The 21,585-nt window shown below is 34.5% G+C and overlaps 3 protein-coding genes across 3 annotated transcripts in view; 1 reads left to right on the top strand and 2 right to left on the bottom strand.

The window, feature by feature from the left end:
* Positions 1-11,306, top strand: part of LOC108725260 (CD151 antigen) — a 143,017-nt gene extending 131,711 nt beyond the window's left edge. Inside the window, exons 5-7 of the mRNA XM_018452171.1 lie at positions 3,037-3,210; positions 7,791-7,952; positions 9,348-11,306. Coding sequence (XP_018307673.1) covers positions 3,037-3,210; positions 7,791-7,952; positions 9,348-9,494 — 483 coding nt within the window. The 3' untranslated portion in view covers positions 9,495-11,306. The remainder of the gene's footprint in view (positions 1-3,036; positions 3,211-7,790; positions 7,953-9,347) is intronic.
* Positions 11,307-12,459: 1,153 nt separating this feature from the next.
* LOC108725259 (uncharacterized) lies at positions 12,460-16,017 on the bottom strand. Its single transcript, XM_018452170.1, has 6 exons — positions 15,635-16,017; positions 14,282-14,627; positions 13,678-14,012; positions 13,457-13,575; positions 12,809-12,986; positions 12,460-12,715 (listed from the first exon to the last, which is right to left on the bottom strand). Exons 1-6 carry the CDS (start codon positions 15,839-15,841, stop codon positions 12,536-12,538), a joined length of 1,365 nt encoding a protein of 454 aa, XP_018307672.1. The 5' UTR covers positions 15,842-16,017; the 3' UTR covers positions 12,460-12,535.
* An 865-nt stretch (positions 16,018-16,882) lies between these two features.
* On the bottom strand, positions 16,883-21,396 carry ZnT49B (solute carrier family 30 member 9). The gene is made up of 11 exons (XM_018452130.1): positions 21,278-21,396; positions 20,551-21,057; positions 19,075-19,264; positions 18,904-18,986; positions 18,557-18,680; positions 18,350-18,488; positions 17,951-18,274; positions 17,666-17,878; positions 17,447-17,581; positions 17,261-17,374; positions 16,883-17,156 (listed from the first exon to the last, which is right to left on the bottom strand). The coding sequence occupies exons 2-11, from the start codon at positions 21,011-21,013 to the stop codon at positions 17,112-17,114; spliced, it is 1,830 nt and encodes a 609-aa protein (XP_018307632.1). The 5' UTR covers positions 21,014-21,057; positions 21,278-21,396; the 3' UTR covers positions 16,883-17,111.
* Between the last annotated feature and the right edge of the window lie 189 nt (positions 21,397-21,585).

Here is a 21,585-nt window from a genome sequence, read left to right as displayed (position 1 = left end):
TGTGGTGTGGTGTGGTGTGGTGTGGTGTGTGTGTGTGTGTGTGCGTGTGCGTGTGCGTGCGCGCGCGCGCGCGCGCGTTTTTCTTTTATTACACAAACACAAACACACACACAAAGGTATATAGTGGAAAAGCAATTGGTGTGTTTAATCTATCGTCTCTTCCCTTCACTGTCAGCCTCCTCACCAATCGTAAACTGTCGATTGCCATTCCTACTCTCTCCGCATCGTTTCCGCCATAACGTATATACATCCCGTACGATTTATTGACTTAGGTACTAATATATACGTACACTTAGATATAGCACATGTAGGAACCGAGATCGACAACGAATGTCGCAACCTCTCAATGTTACTCTCAACGCACTCTGGAGTTCCGAGTAACGGCTGATACGAAGGAAGCGGAAGCGTTGCGATCCGTGTTCATCTCTGCTTGCTCCCTATGCTTCGACTTAATGACTGAAACGGATACTGACTAACGACTATGAAGATGAAAGTCGACGTAGAACGTTCACCTCACGTCGTCGCTCATTTGCTCACGGGCAATCTGATATTACGAATTATCATGTGTTATTGCGTCGCAAACTCACGTTTTACTCCGCATCTTGACTCCGTGCATTTACGCGGAACCTAATCAATTACCTGTCTTATTGATTCTTGGCTGTTCAAATTTCTCGCATATACGTTTAACTTGTACGTCCCGATCTAATTGGGAGACTGAAAGAGCACGTTGTTAATCAGTTTTAAGATCGAGGTGAGCGCGGTTTTCCGCAAACGTGGCATATATCTTTACGTTGGTCTCTTCTGGTTATAATTAAACAGCTTATCTTTAAACTCTTTTATATTCCAAAGGCTTCCTCAAAAAATTTCGTAACGCGTAAATTACATTATTTGTTTTTTTTTTATATACACGAAAATAATGATTTTGTTGAAATATTTAAAATTTTGGCTAGATACAGATCTGAAAATAATTTTATTGGACCTTTAAAGTAATTTAGGAAACTTAAACATAATAAGCAATGTTGCAAAAAATTTCTTTAGCAATCAACTTGAACGTCCTATATAATTATTTTGATAGTCCAGCAAAATTATTTTCTAATCTACATTTGACCAAATTTTTAAATACTTCAGCAAAACCGTACTTTCCGTGTAAACTGTTAAATATTAAAAGAGCAAGTAATCCGATTTTCCTTGAGCTAAATAACATTTTATTAATTAATTTTATTATTAATTTAACTTCCATGTGTATCGAAATATAAATCTATTTCTGTGTGATTAGTGCGTTTCAATGTAAATAATGCCTATATTAACGTATTTATTAAATAATAAATTAAATTTGGATCAAATTTAATATATTTTCTTGAATTAAATTGTTTAACTTCATTGTTTTAATTAAATTAACAATATATTGATTCTATAGGAGCAGTGGCGAAATGATACCCACAGAAATGATAAAAAATAATTCAAATTGGGTATAATTTGACATTATGAATTTAATAGTTAAATTTAAATTTGCTTTGGAATAATTTAATTGCATGGATTGAAATATTTTATGAAACGCGACACAATCGTGCTATGTAACAATCTCAAAAGATTCGTCAATGTGGACATATCCTCTTAAAATGTTTAAATCATGAGTTTTAGCAAGCTTCCATCAATCTTTCAGTTTCTGCGACACCATTTACTATTTTCATCACTACCATGTATTAAGCCAGAAATACTAAATGTCTACGCGAAAGCATCGTTTACTCATACGATATGGCTTAATTCCCAACGTAGCCGAGAATCGATCACAAATTAGCTGCCAATACAGCTCCCCTTCTCTCCATGCACTTCCTCTTCTCCGTATATCGGCCAATATTTCATCCATCTAATGCATACTCTGCTCTCTCGCGATTCAACTAAGTTCCGAGAAGCTAAGCGCGATGCCGCAATGCATAAGCTACTCCGTGGAACAAAATTAATAACTGTTCGTATTATTAAATAAGAAAAAGTTCTCTCTCTCTCATGTTTCTTAATATACATTCTCCTCTCTTCCGGGTCGCAAAATCTTGTGAACGAGCGATAGTTAGTCACCAAAGTTTTGAATATTCATAGGAAAGGGGGATTGCCGTGGCGCGCGTTCCGTCCCTCGGCAGGGGTTTATATTCATGAAAAGTCTGAAAAGCTTCGGTGGACATTACGCAATTTTAATATGTTGCGCTAGCTTGTACGAGAGAGAGAGAGAGAGAGAGAGAGAGAGAGAGAGAGAGATGAAGGACGATGACTCCGAAAGAACGAGGTGACTCTGCGTATATCCCGGTGGCTTTGCTCCATGTAAATCCGTATTACAAATTACTCGAAAGCACGGTATTAAACATCATTCGTTTTGGAACTTGCGCTCTCTCTCTCTATATATATATGTATATACAATATATATATATATTTTATTTTTGCTTTAAATTTTATACGCAGCATACGCCATTTTCACGCGAAAGGTATATTTTTCGATAGAGAGCGTACATCAGAGATATTCGTATTTTGAATCGAGTGAATCAATGATTTGGCGTGAAAAAAAGCTACGGAAAGAGAGAACAACAGCGCGAAAAATAAATACCGTTATATAACACGTGAAGCTTCTCTGTGTGAAAATATAACGGTAGAATTGACAGATTCAATCTCGGGCTTTATCACGTTTGTAAAGAGTGCGCACGTTAGAAATCATTCTTTCCTACAACGTCATTTCGAAGAATTATTTTCAGACATAAAGCGAGTGTGCATTTGCTTGGGGAGACAAGTCGGTTCTTTTTTTTTCTTCATTATTAAAAGCCGTTCCATTTTCTTTTTCTTTTTTTTATCAATAGAATTCATTCGACAGCTTTTATCGGAATTTCCATTCAGTTAGACGGAAAGATGTTCGTTGCTCTTTCATCGTCACTCCTTTCATTAGCTAAGATAAAGGCGTTAAATACTGAGTTGTAACCGCATAATTGCAGGAAGACTATCACGATGTTGTTTTAACCAATCCTAATCCCTCTTGTCTTTCTTCTGCCGACACAGTACGTCTTCGTGGTGATGGCAGTACTCGTTCTGGAGGCTGGAGTCGGTGCACTGGCGCGTCTGTATGAGGAACAAGTTGGCCCTGAATTGAAGATGAATTTGAATCGTACCTTCCTCGAGAACTACGCCGTACGATCCCGAGAAACCGCGGCCATCGACCAGATGCAGAAAGAAGTAAGTACGAGCTGCCGCATATCGGGAAGAATTTCTTATTTATTTCTCAGGCCGGCCCAATATATATATACACGGCCGTCTGCGCTTGAAGAGTCGTCCGTCGAACAATTGTGAACAAAATAGGACGCGCCGACCAGTATTCCGATATCACGAATACCGATGCACGTACTCCACGGTATCAATTTCCTCCCTCGTTGTCATTTTTATTCCCGTTGCATCTCTTGTGCGCTGTGGACTTCCCCCAAGTAACGTTTTTGCGCAGCTTCAATGATGCTTCATCGTTGCGGTGCCATCAGAAATACGCAATATGATACCAGCGTTGAGTGTTTGCTGAAAACGTTTCGTATGGCTTGTCAATACGTAATATGATCGTCGTTGGCAAATGGAGGATGTTCCAGAATCAGCGAGTACCCTTTTAATCGTGAACAATTATGGTCAATTTGCTATGATTTTTCCTTGGTGAGAATTAGAGTTCCTAAAGAGATAGACACTGAGTGATTAATCCACCATATGTAAAAGGAATGAAGCGTTATACAAATGAAACAGAATAATATGTATGTATTGGGATGGAACAAAAGTTCACAGCGCTGCAAACTTCAAAATTCAAACAGCTATAATTTCATAAAAAATGAACAAAATTAAATTTACTAAAGGGTTTTAAAGCTTAAAATCTCTACTTTACAAAGGTCACTATGTCTACTGAGTTTCTGTGAATTTGGTAATTTTAACATATAGAAAACTACGAACTCGACAAAATGAGAAATTTTCTTCTCACTTTGTGTCTGTCACGTGTCCAAAAAAACTTGCAAAAATTTTCAACTTTCTAATGCGAAAGCTTAAAGTTTTAAAAATGAAAAATTGTATTATTTAAAAGTACAAAAAATATTTGTACAGTCGAGAAATCGAGAAATTTCACTTCTGAAATTATGATGTTCGCGTTCTTTTTTCTTTGTTTATATTAGAACACAAAACGTACTCATTGTTAATAAATTTCTAATTAAAATTTAGTTTCTATAAATAATTTCTAATATAAGTCTCCTTTGATATACGAATACTTTTGACATTCACTGTATGTATATATATATATATATATATATATAATGATAAATCTACTAAATGTTAATGAGAGATTTTAAAAAATCATTTTTCGTAGGAATAATATTAATAAATAACATATATATTCGATACTGTGTTTCCACGCGCTAAAGAGACATTTCGTTATTAATAGCGGCCGATGTCCTAATAACTTTTATAATATTTGAGGAATTTTTGCAAAAATATAATCCCTTTGATTGTTTAATTCAATTTAAATTTATATACATCATATTTTTTACGATGATAACAGCAGCTCTAACACCACATGGCTCTTACGCGTTTCCTTGATTGGAAGAAAGCCACACCCGCGTCATCTCGGAGTTGCTCGACGTTAATTTACGAATGCAGTTCGAAATGGCTCGGTGGCGGTGGCTTTTGTGCCCACGATATCACGCGAGCAGGACACTTTTATTTATGTCCTCCGCCGACGATGGTACTCTCTTACGAGAACCTTACAATAGTAAATCATCGTTATCGCATCGCGGAACAGTTTCCCGCCCATTCGCTATAAATCGATTAGTGCCACAGTGAGCTCGCGGCGAAAAACTTCGCGATTTCGTCTCATATTTTTGCGCGATGTCGTCACTTTGCGCGTTATCGGAATGCACTTATGCGTCCCGCAAAAATCTAAATGAAAATTTACATTTAGTACTCGAAGCTGTTAACCGTAGGATTAAGCTAGTTGCTCGTTATATTTGCAGAATTAATTCGACGGATGAGTGGTACATAGTGGGATTACGCCCCGATCGCGCACATATTACCATTTTAAAGGGACCTTTCCGTCGCGTAGAGCATTAATCGCGTGCGTGTAATCTCCTATCCCCTTTGCACCGAATGCAGCATCTTGATTTGGATCAGACTTGTAAGCGCACACGTGATGCGATTTACGGCGCTGATAATGGCGCGGCAGCTAAGTCGCTCCCACTATACCCATTACCCTGATAAATCGAGCCTCGCAATTTTCACCCTTCTGTCGGATCTCATTGGCCGCGCCCGAGAGGAGATTTTCGTTTCCATTTCTTCACGCGGAATACACGACGACGTTAAACCTCCTCTCGTCCGCCGAAATTGGCGAAACTGTCGGGCAAGCGAGAAATTCAAGATTCGCATTTTATTTATACACAGAGGATCTACCTGTACAAGCATTTCATTCCGTTCGGGAAATCGAGTTTTACCGCGACAGCGCTCGTCGGGAATTTTTAAGGCGACTCCACGAACGGAAATAAATGTCTCGTATACATCGGTACTGTGACGAACGCGCATGAAAATCTTTTTGATATATCTCTCACGTGGAATATTCACTATAAATTTATCTCTACGTTCTTTCTATATTCTCTTTAATTTAAATTTTATCTCAATCGAGGACGAAGTCAAATGATTTTCTTATTGATACGAATCTACCGGTGCTGACATCAAAAATCTGTATCGCAATTACTGATGCTTAGTCTGAGATTTGTTTAATTTATATTAATTAAAAGGCACGAATTCTTTTTAAGGAACTAAAATAACATAACTCGTATAAAAAAGAATGTTTGTGCACTGGAAAAAAAAGTCTGATTGCTTTAATTGGAATTCGGACTGAGAATGGATAAATATCGAATTTTCAGGTTGAATCTATTATAATTTTCACTTCATTTATAGTTGAGATAACCAGAATTCTGATTTATATGATCAGAATTTTTTGGTTCGATTATTTTCAACCAGAAAATTTTCTTAGTGTGTGTATGAATATTAAATGTATTTTAATAACAATAATTTAAATTTGCAAATGTATACATAAAAAATATAATTGAAACGAATATTCTATAAATCTATTATCAGCTCTGGAGGATTAAACAAGAGAACTTGACTCATTTTTTACTTGCATAAAGTTCGTGCATTCTTTACGCGATTTTTACACAATAACTTTTTACACGAAAGTTGCATCTGAGATATATACGTAAACGAATACACGTCTACGCGTTCAAATGCATTTCATTTTTCCGAAGAAAAGGGTTCTTTTCTAGCGAATTCTTCAGAGGTATCCATTCAGAAAATGATAAATAATTAGTCGCGGTTGTAAGAGTTGCAACAAATGTTGCCTCTGTGCAAGTTCATCAAATATTTTTAATTTTTATTTTTTATTTTTCTAATTTACTTAAAAAGAAGAGGGTTATTATTTATATTACGAAAATTATATCTAGATTTTCATTGTGAAACAAAAAATTAAAAAGCTATTAATAGATGAAGAATATCTTATGCACTGTTCAATATTAAAGAATTAAATTTAAACCAATTTCTTAAGTTAAATAACATTTTATTATTTTTATCTTCCAAGTGTGTATTATTTTAATGTGTTATTTTAGTTCAAAATACTTGATTAAAAAAAAAACGTATTTAATCAACCTATTTTCCGCTGTTTACTTTGAAATTGCTAAGTAATTCAACCTGCTGCATATGTGGTTGAATTACTTAGTAATTTCAAAGTGGTCATATTAACATTATATGCACCTAGTAAATAATAAATTTGAGCCAAATTAATATATCAAGTTAAATTATTTAACTCTATTGTTTTAATTAAATTAATGACATATTGAGTAGAGGCAGTGATCACTTAGGAATGATTAAAAATAACTCAAATTGGGTATAATTTGATATTACGTATTTATCACTGTGTAGCTTTTCTGTATCTAGTCTCTAGATTAATCCTAGCACTTCTAAGACGACGGGGCGGCCGAATTATGCGTGTTCAGGAAGGAAGGCGAAATTCGTTGACCGTAACGCCTGCACGTGTAAAGGATCCGTAGAAGTGTTTATCGCGACTAATGGTTCCGGCGCGCGATGAATCCCGCGGGATTACGTGCCCGCATTAAAGTTACCATTTAACTTGCTGCCGCCGCCGGAACACGTTTCTCACCTCCATTAATCTACTCCCCTCCATCCTCCCTTGGCTCTCTCTGACCCTCCTTTCTCAATGACTGTACGATGCTCCGGCGTATAACGCGTCCTGCTATCGTTATTATCGTACGCGGCTATTATCGTTGCTATCGCCGCTATCATCGTTCCCCCTTTCTGCCTTATCCGCGTATACTTTATTGCGCACGTCGTAAACGGAACTGGAGAATAAGAAAGATGGGCCTCGCTCTGTCTTTACAATTAACAACAGACTCTAATGCAGCTAAAAACTTGTCACTTTTTCCTTTGGTACATTATCATTTATAGAAAATTATTTATTATTAAGAAGTATGGTATTCTGCCCCATAGTCGAAAGCATATTTTTATATATTTTTTTATGAATTTTCAATTTATTTTAATTCAAAGTCATAAAATTTTTAATTATCAAGTCTTTTCTTTCCTTTTTCACAAAGTAATTAAAAATTTCTTCGGTAAAGACAGCTAAGAGAAATATATTTACATAACGGATGCATGGCACGCGGGAACTACTCGCCTACTTTCTTCAGCCTTCCCAATATTATCGTGAGAGACATTATTATTGAAATTTGCAGTTCAAATGCTGCGGTGCCTTGAGATTCGAGGACTGGCTCGTGAGCGAGTGGCATAAGGATGAGGAAGTCCTCAAGAACGGCAGCGTCGTACCTGACAGCTGCTGCAAGACGCCGACGTTACTTTGCGGAAAAAGGGATCATCCCTCCAATATTCAGTACACGGTATGTCTGCTGCGACTTTGAACTTTTCCTGCTTTCCTTGACTGATTATCAGATGTGACATTAGCTTGTATTTAAATTCAATTTATTTTCTTAGAAAGAAAGAAAATATAAATCTTTTCCTATAAGTATGACATTATTATAAGATATTAAAGGCCAAAAGATGTATTGAAAATTTGCTGGTTTGTACCTTTGACTTACAGTTCCTGACTATGTTATAATATTAAAACGCACGCGGATTGAAATGACAACTATTTTTACCTTACATTTCTAAAAATGAACTTCCTTTTTTGTTATTAACATAACTGTCAAAGACAGTTATATTTTTAGTTTTACTTGCATCCATCAAAAACTCTTACGGAAAAAGGTTAAAAAGTGGATTGTTTTATCTATGCTTTATTGAATATTCTCAATTAATAAAAACAAGTAAGCAAATTATTAACATTTCTTGTTTGTTGAATTATTGTTTTCATGTATTGTGTATATCTGCAGAATATTGTATGTAATACCCTTTTTATTAATTAATATTACAAATAATTTCCGTACTGTGAAAACGTATTGGTCCTAGAGAGAGTATTGCATTTTAATACAATCCGGGCACGCCAAGTTTTTTGTTCACTATGATCTTGTTGACCATTTTAGTCACTTTCAATCTAGCTTATGTATCTTGCGTTATGAAATACTTGGCTAATTGCATTTACTTCGTATCCGTTTTTTATTAAAAGAAATGTAATATTCAATACCTCCTGTCTTATACACTTATTTTTTCTTTTTTAAAGAAGTTATTATAAGAAGTTATTATAAGTTATATATAAGGGATAATAATATTATATATAATGTTTAAATTAAGGTTTAAGGGGAACGCACATAGAAATAAAGGTAAGTAGTAAGACGTAAGAGCGCCATCTTTCATATGTATAGAAATACTGGCAATGTTAATTGCCTACTTCGTACGTCTTACTGCTTACTACTTACTGCTTACTTCTACTTCTATGTGCGTTCACCTTAACTATGCCATATAAATGAAATGAAATTTTTATAACAAAAACAGAAAACACGTCTTCCTTGCTGTCGCCTGTGCAACTGTAATAAGTTTATACTTTTTCACGACATTGTAAGTGTTAAGTAAATAACGCATTAAAACAAATACATTTATATTTTAATGCAGTTTAGTGCAGCGACACAGAATAGGCTTATATTTTATTCGATTACGACAATAATAATAGTAGCTCATAATATAGTGTAAATAGTTTAACTCAATAAATTATAAAAAATAAAATTCGTGTAATATAGCCAAGGAATGTAATTTTTCAGAATAAATATCGACGCGAATAAATAATCTTCTCCAGCAGAAGTACGAAAATTCTACATAAGATCGATAAATGTCTGTCATTTCAGGGCTGCATTTACAAGTTCCTGGAAACGACGAAGGACCACCTGATAATCCTGGGCGCTGTCGGACTCGGTCTGTCTGTTCTCGAGCTCTTCGGCATCGTTCTTGGCTCTTGCCTTTATATAAAGCTCAGGCACGACTTTGACGACTGAGAATTGCTTCAATGCCCCGAGGGCAACAACAACGGCCAGTCGTGGTGCAGATACATGCAGAACAATCCGGAGACCGTTTGATCGTCGGAGTAGGGGCGGGAGGACGCGCGATTACAGCCGCGGGATCGTACGGATGAAAGGGAATCATCCTCAACCGCGGACTCTCGTTCGCCACTCCCTCCCCCTAACGCGTTCAGAAAGGTATCAACAAGTGAAAATAGAGGTAACGATAAAGAAACGGTGCCGCCTTCGTCGATCGTTGCCTCGCTTCCCGCGAACTTTATGCAAATTACGTGATTACGGACAATCAAAGAAGGAAGCGAAAATTCGAAGGTAAAAACGCATAAATTGTAAAAATCGTTCCGGCGTCTCGGGGTCTGAAGGCAAAAGGTGCTTCTGATCGTTGAACACTTGTGCAACGGAGTTGGGTTTAAGACTCGTCTGCATTACCAACGATATTAAATAGATCCTTTCAAAGACGGTGCTATTACAAAGAAATGAGAGAAAAAACTGAAACGTATCACGAAGATTGCTCCTGAAATCGATCGGCTTTGTTCGTGCCTTCGTAATGATTTATTTCACAATGGTACCGTCTTTATTGTATCGTTTCAGAATTTTCACGAGCTCGCAACAATGCCAACAGGTTTTAAATCCGGCTTTAGTGCCTTTTCAAACGGCGTTCCCACGCAAGAAATTACAAAGATATGAACACAGTTTTAATAAACAAGCGTGCGTGGACGCATTTGCAGGACCAGTATAATTATCTCGAGTATGTATCTAAGGCCTTTCGCGATCGGCGCAGTCGATTGGTTGCGCGACTCACGACTAGCCGAAACTGTAGTTCTCGCTATCAATGGTGTTTGAATATTTTCTGTGGTATTTTCTCCCGAATAAAAACGAGTCTAGATCCTTTTTTATAGTGCATCGTCAGCCCGTTGACGTTAATTAGCCAGATAGCCAAGAGAATGTATTGCAAACTGTATATTACAGTAGAACACCAGCAACACAGCCGAGATAGTTTATTGTTTTCCTAATATCAATAGAAATATATCGGAAAACGAGCAGACCTTACATTCCCATCCAATAAGTTTATTTATCGTTATTCTAGCGTCAAAATGACGACAAGTAACGTTATCTTGTTTGCTGGATTACGACATCATGATGGCAAGATATGCTCCATTTCTACTGCATTTCCGTTATTACATTATGGCAAATCGTAATGGCAGAAACCAAATTAAAGAGCATACAATAGATAGGAATTTACTTTAAAATCATGACTGAATTTGCTGGCAACTACTGACATATTTCATTTTGGCTATCTGGGTACACAAAGTCTAATCGTTCCGTCGAGCGTAATATTTTATAAACTCGACGAAATTTTGCACGCGCGAAGGCGCTGACTCGATACTGCCATTGCAAATTTGCACAATTTTTAATCGCGTTTCAAGTACCGCGATTGTAAGAGCCATGACAAAAAAATTTCTTGCGCATTATGGGAGTAGCCACGTGACCATGTCTGACTTCTCCCATATAACAAAAAGATCTGATCGAGTTATGTCAATTTTCCTACGGTTGGATCGCACGTCATCGAGTTTAATTTATACATCTCTTTTTTTTCTTCTTGGCTCGCGCGAGCTGCGTCGATGAATAAATACGTATAATCGAACGAATCCACTTGCCATAAACACGATGACGGATCGATCTGTATCCGGTGCAGCGAAGACAAGGCAAAAATCGACTTGATAGAACTGTAAACAGTGCCTTCATGATATTGTTAAGCTCAGAGATATTTTAGAGTACACATAAAAAAAAGGAAAGAAAAGAACGTCGTGGCGGTGTAAATTGTTAATTAAAGAGGAACCAGCGGAGAAGAGGGAAAGGAGAGACTTTAGCGTGTAACAAATTTCACACACACAAGCAGCATGTATATATTCGTTGCTTCGCAAATGAGTACAAGCCTTTGCACATTATTTATGGATAAATGCTTTCGTCCGCGTAAAAAACGGGAGTGCGCCGCTCGAATCGACAATTGTAAGCTACAAAAATTTTCCCGCCGATCGACGATAGTCCCCCTCCCCCTCCATTGTGTCCCATGGTATGAATTTTGATACGCAATTTATTTCGCGATCACAACGGCCGATCGTTGACGATCACAATCTTGCAATTGCAGATTTCACCGATGTTCTCGCGCTCAAAAAAGTCCAAACATATTTTACTACTGTACCATTGCATTATATGTTATCTCCGCTGAACACAGACTAACAGAACGTACACTAAATATTGCATCAATGTTATAATTTCCTATTCAGTAATTTAACCTGTTATGTATTAGGTGTTACATCAACACATTGATCAACGGATTACATTTTATAAATGTAATTGATTGATCACGTATACCTGCTAGAGAAGGCATGAATCTAACATATTGACATACTGAATATGTTGATGCAATCTGTAAAATATGAATCATTTTACACTTATATTGTCGAAAGGGAAATTATAATATTGATGTAACTGTTAGTTTCTGTTTAACGGTTTTTAACCTTAATATTATTGTCCTCTCTTTGCTATTATGTATACATGTATTATCGATTAGCGTCTAGGCGAACTTTATACATATTGTACATATCAAACGCTATTCTGTTACAAATAAATGTTTAAATCGTATTTGCTTTCCTTTAGAGCATTGGTTCCTGAAAATATTTATAGCGTATTCTTTGTACCTGGAATATCCAAATATAGAATACAAGTCATTATAACATCAAAATGATGTCAAAATGATTACAAGGATGCCATGATTACTAAAAGTCACTTTTTCAGTCAGTTTCATTTTAAAATCATTTCGACGTTATCGTGACTATTATTTGGATAGGATCGAGTCGACATGCATCGGTGAGTATTTTTACATAAAGAAGAGTGAATAATTATTTTTTCTAAAATATTCCTATCTTCAGCACTTTATGGTATTCAGTCTGCGCGTTCGCGTGGAAGAATTTCATACATATTTGTTTCATTCGACAGTGAAAGTCATTCTTCGAATGTCATCTCGGGGATTCCGCGTTGCTCGCGTATTGCACCATCGATTCGAGGTGCGTTAATAGCATATTGTCCCGCGTTCCAAGAGCGACGAATAGCCAAGCGAAAATTGCGAGAAGGTCCTTCGATATCATTACCTTCTGCCAATCGTTCAGCTCCTCCAAGAAAGTCTCCTGCGTCGTATTCTGAAAAATTATTGCACATAAGCGCAAATAAAAAAATCTTAAACACGTCTCTTCGCTGTTAAGCTATTATGTAGATCATCACTATATTCTTACATTTGACCATGTTTCGTTGATGCTTTGATAATGTATTAGAGCTAACTGATCGTCCATCTTTGATGATGCTTGATGAAGTCCAAACGTTACCAGATAAAGCGGAATGGCGATTGCGGTTTTCGCGTGATCCGTGTAAATCTCACGCAAGTGATCCGTATCAAGCCGCGCCAGATCGAATCTAAAATCATCAATATCTTCTGTGAAATTAAAGATATTTAAAATTTCTTTCACTCACCACTACTAGTTCAGATTATGAAGTCAAAAGCTAAAAAATGTACTATAAAAATTATAATTAAGTCTATTTTCGATTAAAAACGAATCTGATGCTTAATAATATTTATATATGTAAATTTTTGCAAATACACTCTTTTATAAACTTCATGCCGATGATAAACTATCAAATTAATAACATATAGAAATAAATATGATTTAATTTCTCCCCGAAACAAGAAAATAATTTAGTTTGAATATTTTATGTCTATAATTCTGCAAAGATTTATATTCTTTTGAAAAATATTTCTATTCAAATATAACTTACAAGAATTTTTATTGTATATTTTCTCGCTTCTGATGATGTAATTTGAACTAGTAGTGATAAATGAACAGGAGCCTTAAAGACGAATCTTCTTTTTTAAATGTCGAACGTACTTATCGAAGATGGAAATGATGCAAAGAGCGACTAAGAATGAGAATATATTTGCATATATTTCGGAGAAAATCGAGTAATTCGATATGAATTCCATCGAAGTGTTAAAAAAGACATGAATCTGCAACCATGAATCAGATAATATTCATTTTTTAAATTTCTATTTAAATCTACATTTAAATCAAAGAATAAACTTTTGTAGTAGTTGAGAAAAAATGTTTACCATTATGAAATGCAGAAATGCCATACCGCCCAAGAGACCCTGATAGACGAGGCCTGTGCATTTCCAAAATTTCTGCGCTGTGATTGCTACCTTTATCAGCGTATAGGTTCGAGTCTCTGCAGAATCGCAGCCTCCTCTACCTTTTGTTACACGTGTCGTATCATTTCCCAAAGCACGTCTCGATCCGCCAATTTTCACGGCGCTAAAGCCGCTTCTGCCTTGAATATAAATTGTGTCTGTAGTCAATTCCGGAAGCGGCACAGGTTCTTCGTATTTTGTGCGCGCATTTTCTTGAGCCTTTTTCAAGATCTCGGTGATGGGCACTTCGTCGTCTTCTTGCGAAAATTATTAAATTTATGTTATAGATTTCATTTTTGTTCCTCGTAAATGTTGAAGTTTCTTTAACACGGATTTTTTAAAATAACATTTAGTTTTCAATTGAACTTTCCCAATTGCTTTAAAATTGAAATTCTCGACTAATCAATCGAAAGATTTTAAATAGATTGTAATATGGAAAAGGATCTTGGAGGAAATAGATTCTTATCAATTTTTTAAGCTTGATTCTTATAATAAGGATGTCGCTTAAAGGATATTCTTTTTTTACCTCGGGAAACATGCCTCTTTCTTCTTCGCGATATATCAGTAACGCTACCTTCCCTGTCACTGTAGCGTTTCACGGAAGACCCGATATCTGCTCGATCATGATCATGAAAGGCCTCTGCCGTGCGAGGCCGTGCTTCAAGCTTTCGTCTTTCAGTCCGTTTATTACGTTTCCTCTTTCTCCCAAGAGATCCCGACGCGAATCTTTCTTCATTCGCGTGAATGTCTGAATAACGCATTTTTCCTGCACGAGTCGAGTATAATTCGGCTTTGCGTGACTTATTATTGCTTTTAGCATCCGGTGACTCGGTCTCCGTGTCTTCAGTGTCATTTTGTCTCCGAGGAAAACTCTAAGATGTTGAATGGTAAGCTCAATTATAACTTTCGGTTACTGTACAGGGGTACGGCATACCCAGAACGTTTGAAAATTGCGCAGGATTTATAGAAACCGGAAAATGAAGAGACTAAATGTAGGAAGAGAAAAAAGTAAGCGTTCTCAACATAGATGTATATTTTTCTCTACCTAGTGTCATCAGATTGCGTGAAAAAGCGATAGCAATCTTTTTTATGAAAACCCTTTTTTTATTAAAAAAAATCGTGTATAATTTCACTTGTTGAAATAAATATACTTGTACGCGAATATTTTGACATACGTTTTTAATTAAAATATACACTTTCAATAGCTTATTTTTTTAGTTTCTTTATTTTTTTTTAGTTTTTTTAGTTTTTAGCTCTATATTAATATAATTTACGATTAATAATTATGATTAATATAATTTTTTGAAAAAAAGTATTTTTTGTGATTTTTTCGTGAAATTCGAAAAATTCACTTTTATTCGTTATTAAATATTTTTTACAATTTACAATTTCGGCAACTATACTTATACGAGGCTTTTCTTTAGATCCTCCAAAATAAAGATTTCATATATTTACTTTAATCAGTGCATTTTACCGAAAATTAGAGACACTAACGGAGTACGCTATATCCCCGTGATATATTCGTGCAGTAACCAAGGATTAAATTTATAAATAATTACCTGGTGCTTCTCAACTGGTAAATAATAAATGATTGACGCAAATAAAATGCCAAGAATTTATTAAATTAATTGTTAATTAGATCAATACAATGTTGCGCTGCTAATGAATAAAATAACATATACACTGCCAGAATAAATTAATTATTCATTCATTTTTGAATATTAATTGAATACTAATTATATACAAATATATACGACTGCAATATAGTTGCAATCTGTAATTCATGATTATCAAATTACAAATAATTCACAGTTAATTACAGACGCTTTAAACAACTTTTAAATTACTTTTAGTTTTTTGCTCTATAAATAATACTGACTGTTTTGATTTTTCGTTCGTAAGATCGGTTCGACTCTTGTCTCGACTCTTCCGAGCTGGTCCATCGTTTCTGTGACAGCGTGCTACCGTGTTTCACGTAATTGTCGTTCTCCACAGTGCGAACAGAAGCTTCATCCTCGCTATCATTCTGTTGGAGTTGTTTACCGATCGCCGTAGATCTTCGAGAGGTTCGACTTCCGCGTGTCATTTTAAGACGTATCGAAGCATCAATCGTTCAGTTGTCCTACGGTCGATTTGCGACCATCTCGCAATTAATTTCAAACGCGTACACAAGTCCATATGAATTTTTCTTTTAAACTTTAGAATCTACACAATACGAAACTATTGACTATTGTAAGAATTTCCTTTGAGTGTGTTTAACAATTTAACTTCGTAGCTAACCACCACAGGTCGACTCTTGTTCAGTATACCTCAGACTTATATATAAGTCTGTGTTTAGGATTACAAGGTATCCATAGTAACGCTTTGTGTTGTGATATTAAACTCTGTAACGACCCATCATGGTAGCGACCAGTTTAGTATACATCTGCATATCTTCTTTTGTTTTAAATCATTCAAAGCAAGTCACGTAAAATATTCAGAATAAGAATTAATATTTTGATATGTACTATTTAATCTAATTATTATACACGTATTATTGCTACTATTACCTATATTATTATATGGAACATATTAATACATTAATAATAGAAAATTTAGTACTTTATTTTTTAAGAAAATAAAGATTATTTAGCAAGAAAGATATTCTTTAATAACGAAAGATACGACGATCTCAGCACGTTTAAGATATAGACGCTCCTGAGAGCCAGAGCGTCACGTGAGCAATCGGCGGCTCGGTCGCGGTAGTGAGGGTCGCTCGTTGGAATCTGTCCGAAATGTGCATCTAATACCGAGCACTGATTTAAACGAAACAAAAACGCAAAAATGCCTTTTTTCACAAAAATAGCTCATAAATAAAAAGATTCTCATTTATCGAGAACATATAAGTAAAATATATCAACAGAATACATGCTCTTTGTGCATGCTAAAAAAATTTTTAGAGTAAATCTTACTCTGAAGAGTGAAATTTCAATCTCAAAGATTGATAATTAAGCCATTTTTTTTCAAGACTGGCTCGATTTTTATTGTTTACAGTTAGATTCCAAAGAATTTAAAGAATGTACATAAATTGCAACATTTTAGAAATACATAAAACATTTTTAACAATATATGTTTAAGTCGCTGATTTATTATATTGAGAGAATGATAATTTCTACAAGATCTATACAACATACATAAAATCTTTACAAAAATTGATTTTTCTCTTTGTGATAGTAAATACTAAATAAAACACAGATTGTATCCTATGACAGGAGCATCTGTCCAAGTAATTCTATTAAAATAATTTCTTACGTTAAAATAATAATTTACATCCAGTTTTATTTAGATTTAAGTTAAGAAACTATATCAATAAACCTTCATAGAATTTCTAAATCACAATGCCGTATTTCTGGATGATTTTTCTGAAAATCATGAAAAGATAAAATCATATTACAAATTTTATATTATTATAATTTATCCACTTAATGTATTATTATATATTATTATATAAAAAATATTTATTTACCTTTAGTTTTAATTCTATTCTGTCAATTTCTCCACCAAGCATGTCTACGATATTTTCGCCATGTTTTAATAAAAATATCTCTAGTTCATCGATATTTTGCATACTTTTCACTTCCTATAAAAATATTTTATGTTTATTGATGTAATATCTCATCTTTCAATAAAAATAAGAATATAAAATCTATACCTCCAACATTGTAATAAGATCATGTTTATCTAGATAAGATCTTGTGAGTTCTCGTCCATCAAAATCCAGTTCGGCTTTATATCTCACTAAATTATTACCCATGTCAATGCCTTTCACATCATGAATTGCACGAACCTAAAATGTATACAAACATAAGAATCAACATATTTAAAATATCGATTGAATATATTACATAGTTGATTTTAAGATTAGTATTACCATTATATCTGCTTCTAATTCAGCGTTAATTTTATCGAGATTCTCTTGCGATATACTCCTTCCTACAAGTGCAGCAACGTTCGAGTAGATTATAAAAGACGCCACTCCACCGAGCAGACCACCAACTAGAAGCGAACCGATAGCGTCAAACATTGGATTTTGTAAATATGAAGTCAAACCCATACATCCAGCTGCAACAACGACTCCAAGTACCTGACAATTACGCAGAAATCTTTTTGAATGCATAATTAATATATTTAACAAAAAGTAAAAATAACGACTTACGGCTGCAAAGTCTTCCATGAGCACGACGTTCACGGACGGATCTTGTCCTTCCAGAACAAACTGTTTAAGACTTTCCTTTTTTTCCTCTGCGCCTTTCTTTATAGAGTGTAATGCTATCATTAAAGTTGCTCCTTCAGATAGCAAGGATCCACCCAAGACAAAATATGCCCAGAAGAGAGTATCTAATGGCGCAGGAAAAAGAAGACCGTGAATTCCGTGATAGATGGAAAGACCCGTACCGACACAAAAGATTCCCACGCCCGATATCAATGAGGAAACGTATTTCATGTTCGTATAACCGTATGGGTGATCAGGATTAGGATGCTGTAAAATAATTTGTATAAAATAAATTAAGCTTGGAAGAAATTCTAAAATTATTCGCGTTAATTATTTATTTACCTGCACCGATTTATGAATGCCATATGCTAGAATCAATTGATTACAAGTATCCGCTGCAGAATGTACACACTCAGAAAACATACTGTGGGAGCCAGTATATAACCAAGCAATTAACTTACACAAAAAATTACTAGCATTTCTGGAAAAGAAATTAATCGAGGAAATTTATACAATTACATGCATGATACGCATAAATATAGTACGTACATAGCAATTGCAGTCAACACTACTTTGCCAGATCTTCCAAAAAGACCTTCCTTCTGAATTATTTCCGTCTTGCTGCCAATTTCTCGTCTGTAATCCCTCAATCTCCGTTTGACCGTAAAAACATCTATGACGAAAAGCTTGTGTTTCAATATTTGTACCAATTAATTTTATTTTATTATTACAGGATATTCCTATCAGATTAACAGAATATGTGAATGATCCTGTAAGATGGACAATTTCTGAGCATAGATATTCTCTATCTTGATGAGATGTTCTCTTTTATAGTAACAAGTACTTTGAATTAAGTAAACAGATAAAAGTACATATATGAAGATATGCATATTTACTTTGCTGATAGATCTTCTGTTCAATTTCTTTCTTCAAAAGTTCTTTTAACAAAGCTTCTCTGGATCCCCAGACTTCTAAAGCTCTACAAAAAAAGCAAAACTTTTAAAACATTCAATTAAATAATTTTCACAGTATAAGTATATAAAAATTTATCAAATCGATTCTCTTACTTAGCCTCGACATCTTTCCTCCAATAGACTGTGATAGGCGGTTCAAGTTCATACGGGGAACGTCTTTTTGTTTTTGGCAAGGTCTCCAAATCAGAAGGCTTTAATAGAAAATCTGCCATAGCCCTCACAGGTGTAATAAAATTACGTTCCAAAGAAGACGTCGACTTGTCAACTCTGATTTTCTTTTTTGCTATAAATCAGAAAATTAATAAGTTTAACAAGGTCAATAATTGAGCCAAAGAGGTGGATGATAAAATTAAAATAATTAAAATATAATAGTAATAAGGCTCAATAAAATAAAAAAATAAAAAGGAATAGGGCTACCAGCCAAAAGTTTATTGTTATAATTTAAAACTTAATAAATAAACATATCATTAAAATATAAAAATTTTAATGTGCCGGCTATAAACAATAAATAAAGACAAACAAACGTTTCGATCCCTATTGGATCATTATCAATGTTAAAATAGAAAATGTTACAATAATATATAAAATTAAAAATTATACAGAGCGAAGTAATTATATAATTTTTAATTTTATATATTATTGTAACATTTTCTATTTTAACATTGATAATGATCCAATAGGGATCGAAACGTTTGTTTGTCTTTATTTATTGTTTATAGCCGGCACATTAAAATTTTTATATTTTAATGATATGTTTATTTACTAAGTTTTAAATTATAACGATAAACCTTTAGCTCATAGTCCTATTCCTTTTTATTTTTTAAAATAATTATTCATGTCGGATGGGTCATCGGTCGTCGTTGTTCGGCGGGAGTCAATAACCAAGATTATGGAAATTTTGCGTGAGTATTAGTCTATTGTAAGGTCGAAAGGCTGTTAAAGTCAGTTTTGTGTGGGAAAGGTAAATTAGAACTTACATGAAGGTAAATACATCATAATGTGTCAGACGTAATCGGTGCTCGAATTCGAATGTGATAACGTTCTGGACAGACAATAAGACCTTCAAGTATGTCTATTTGTTATTGTTTTTCCAAACCGACTCTAATAGACCAAAATATGATTCGTCTAGATTTTCTGTCTTTTTGTAAATTAATTCCTTCTATTTGCTCTACTTTCATGTAAGTTCTAATTTATCTTTTTTGCACAAAATTGACTTTAATAGTTTTTCGATTTTGTGGTGGATTAATGCTCACACAGGGTTCTTGTAATCTTGGTTGTTGATTCTTACTGAACAGCGATGATTGATGTCTGACATGGCGTGATACTGGAATGTTTTTTTGACAGTCATTGCATGTATAACTGAAGAAGGACTGATGGTTCCGAAACGTCTTATATTTTAATTTTCGTATGTTTGATTGAATAATTATTTTAATTTTGTCATCCATCTTCGACTCGATTATTGACTAGGTTAAATTTCTTACTATTTTTACATTAATATGAGCGTTTTTATACATTTATTTACGCCAGAAAATTAATATTTCGAACTTAACTCTGTCTATATCGTTATACCTTTTTTCAAGATGACATCATCTTTCGATGGTTCTTTGGATTCTGCAGACTGTTTTTCAACAAGTTTTGCTGCCTGTCCTTCCTTCTTCTCATCAGATGTAACTGGTTCTATGTCTAATACTCTCTCTTTTAATTTACCTAACTTCTCTTCATTTAACTCTATTATTCTCTGTTGCACTTCCTCAGCTAGTTTTGTTTCAGATTTATCTTTAGACTTTGCATCATCAGATAGAAATCTTGTTACACAAGTCCATCTGCAATCCCTGCTTACCTTTCTGTTAGCAAAGACTTTTTGAGAATTCCAAAAAGTATGTATTTTGTATTGTGTACCATATTTGGGCACTATTAAAATACTGGCATGTCTTCTAACTAATCCAATTTGGAATATGCATAATTGATCAGCATGGTACTGGCATGTTACGTTTCGAATAAAGTTTATAAAATTATGAGGCCGATGAAACATCCTTATTATTATATCCTTTTTTTCTCAGATATACATCACTTAACCTATAAAAGAATAAATTGATTTTAAATATTTCCATTATAAAGAAATTTTTAATAATTATAGAATAATGAAACAGTATAATGATGTTATTTTCAGAAATTGTTCAAATGATAATATAATAAAGCGTTATATACATACACGATAATGTGCGTGTTTATTATATTATTAGGAAAATGTTCACGATGAAACCTTCACCCTTCCTTTTTCAAGATTACTACCTACATTAAACACACATTGCTAAACAGCTACAAGATATTACATTATCATTGTGAACAGTTACAATCAAATTGTTCTAAATCTAATGACAAAATAACGAACTGTCACCAACATTACACTCGTTCCACCTTTCATGGACGCATGGACCAGTGCTGTACAAAAAACTTAAGGTAGTAAGACGTAAGCAGTAAGGAAATCAACATGTTGGATTCGCTACTGCTTATGTTACGGCCTTGTGGACTCTACTGTGATTGGTCAATTCGCTTACTGCTTACATTTTACTGCTTAAGTTTTTTTGTGTGCCATGGCCCTTA

This window comes from Mycetomoellerius zeteki, unplaced genomic scaffold (assembly GCF_001594055.1).
Source record: "Mycetomoellerius zeteki isolate Tzet28-1 unplaced genomic scaffold, Tzet1.0 scaffold332, whole genome shotgun sequence".
In the NCBI taxonomy this organism is placed as follows: Eukaryota; Metazoa; Arthropoda; class Insecta; order Hymenoptera; family Formicidae; genus Mycetomoellerius; species Mycetomoellerius zeteki.
This window is presented reverse-complemented; position numbering and strand designations above follow the sequence as displayed.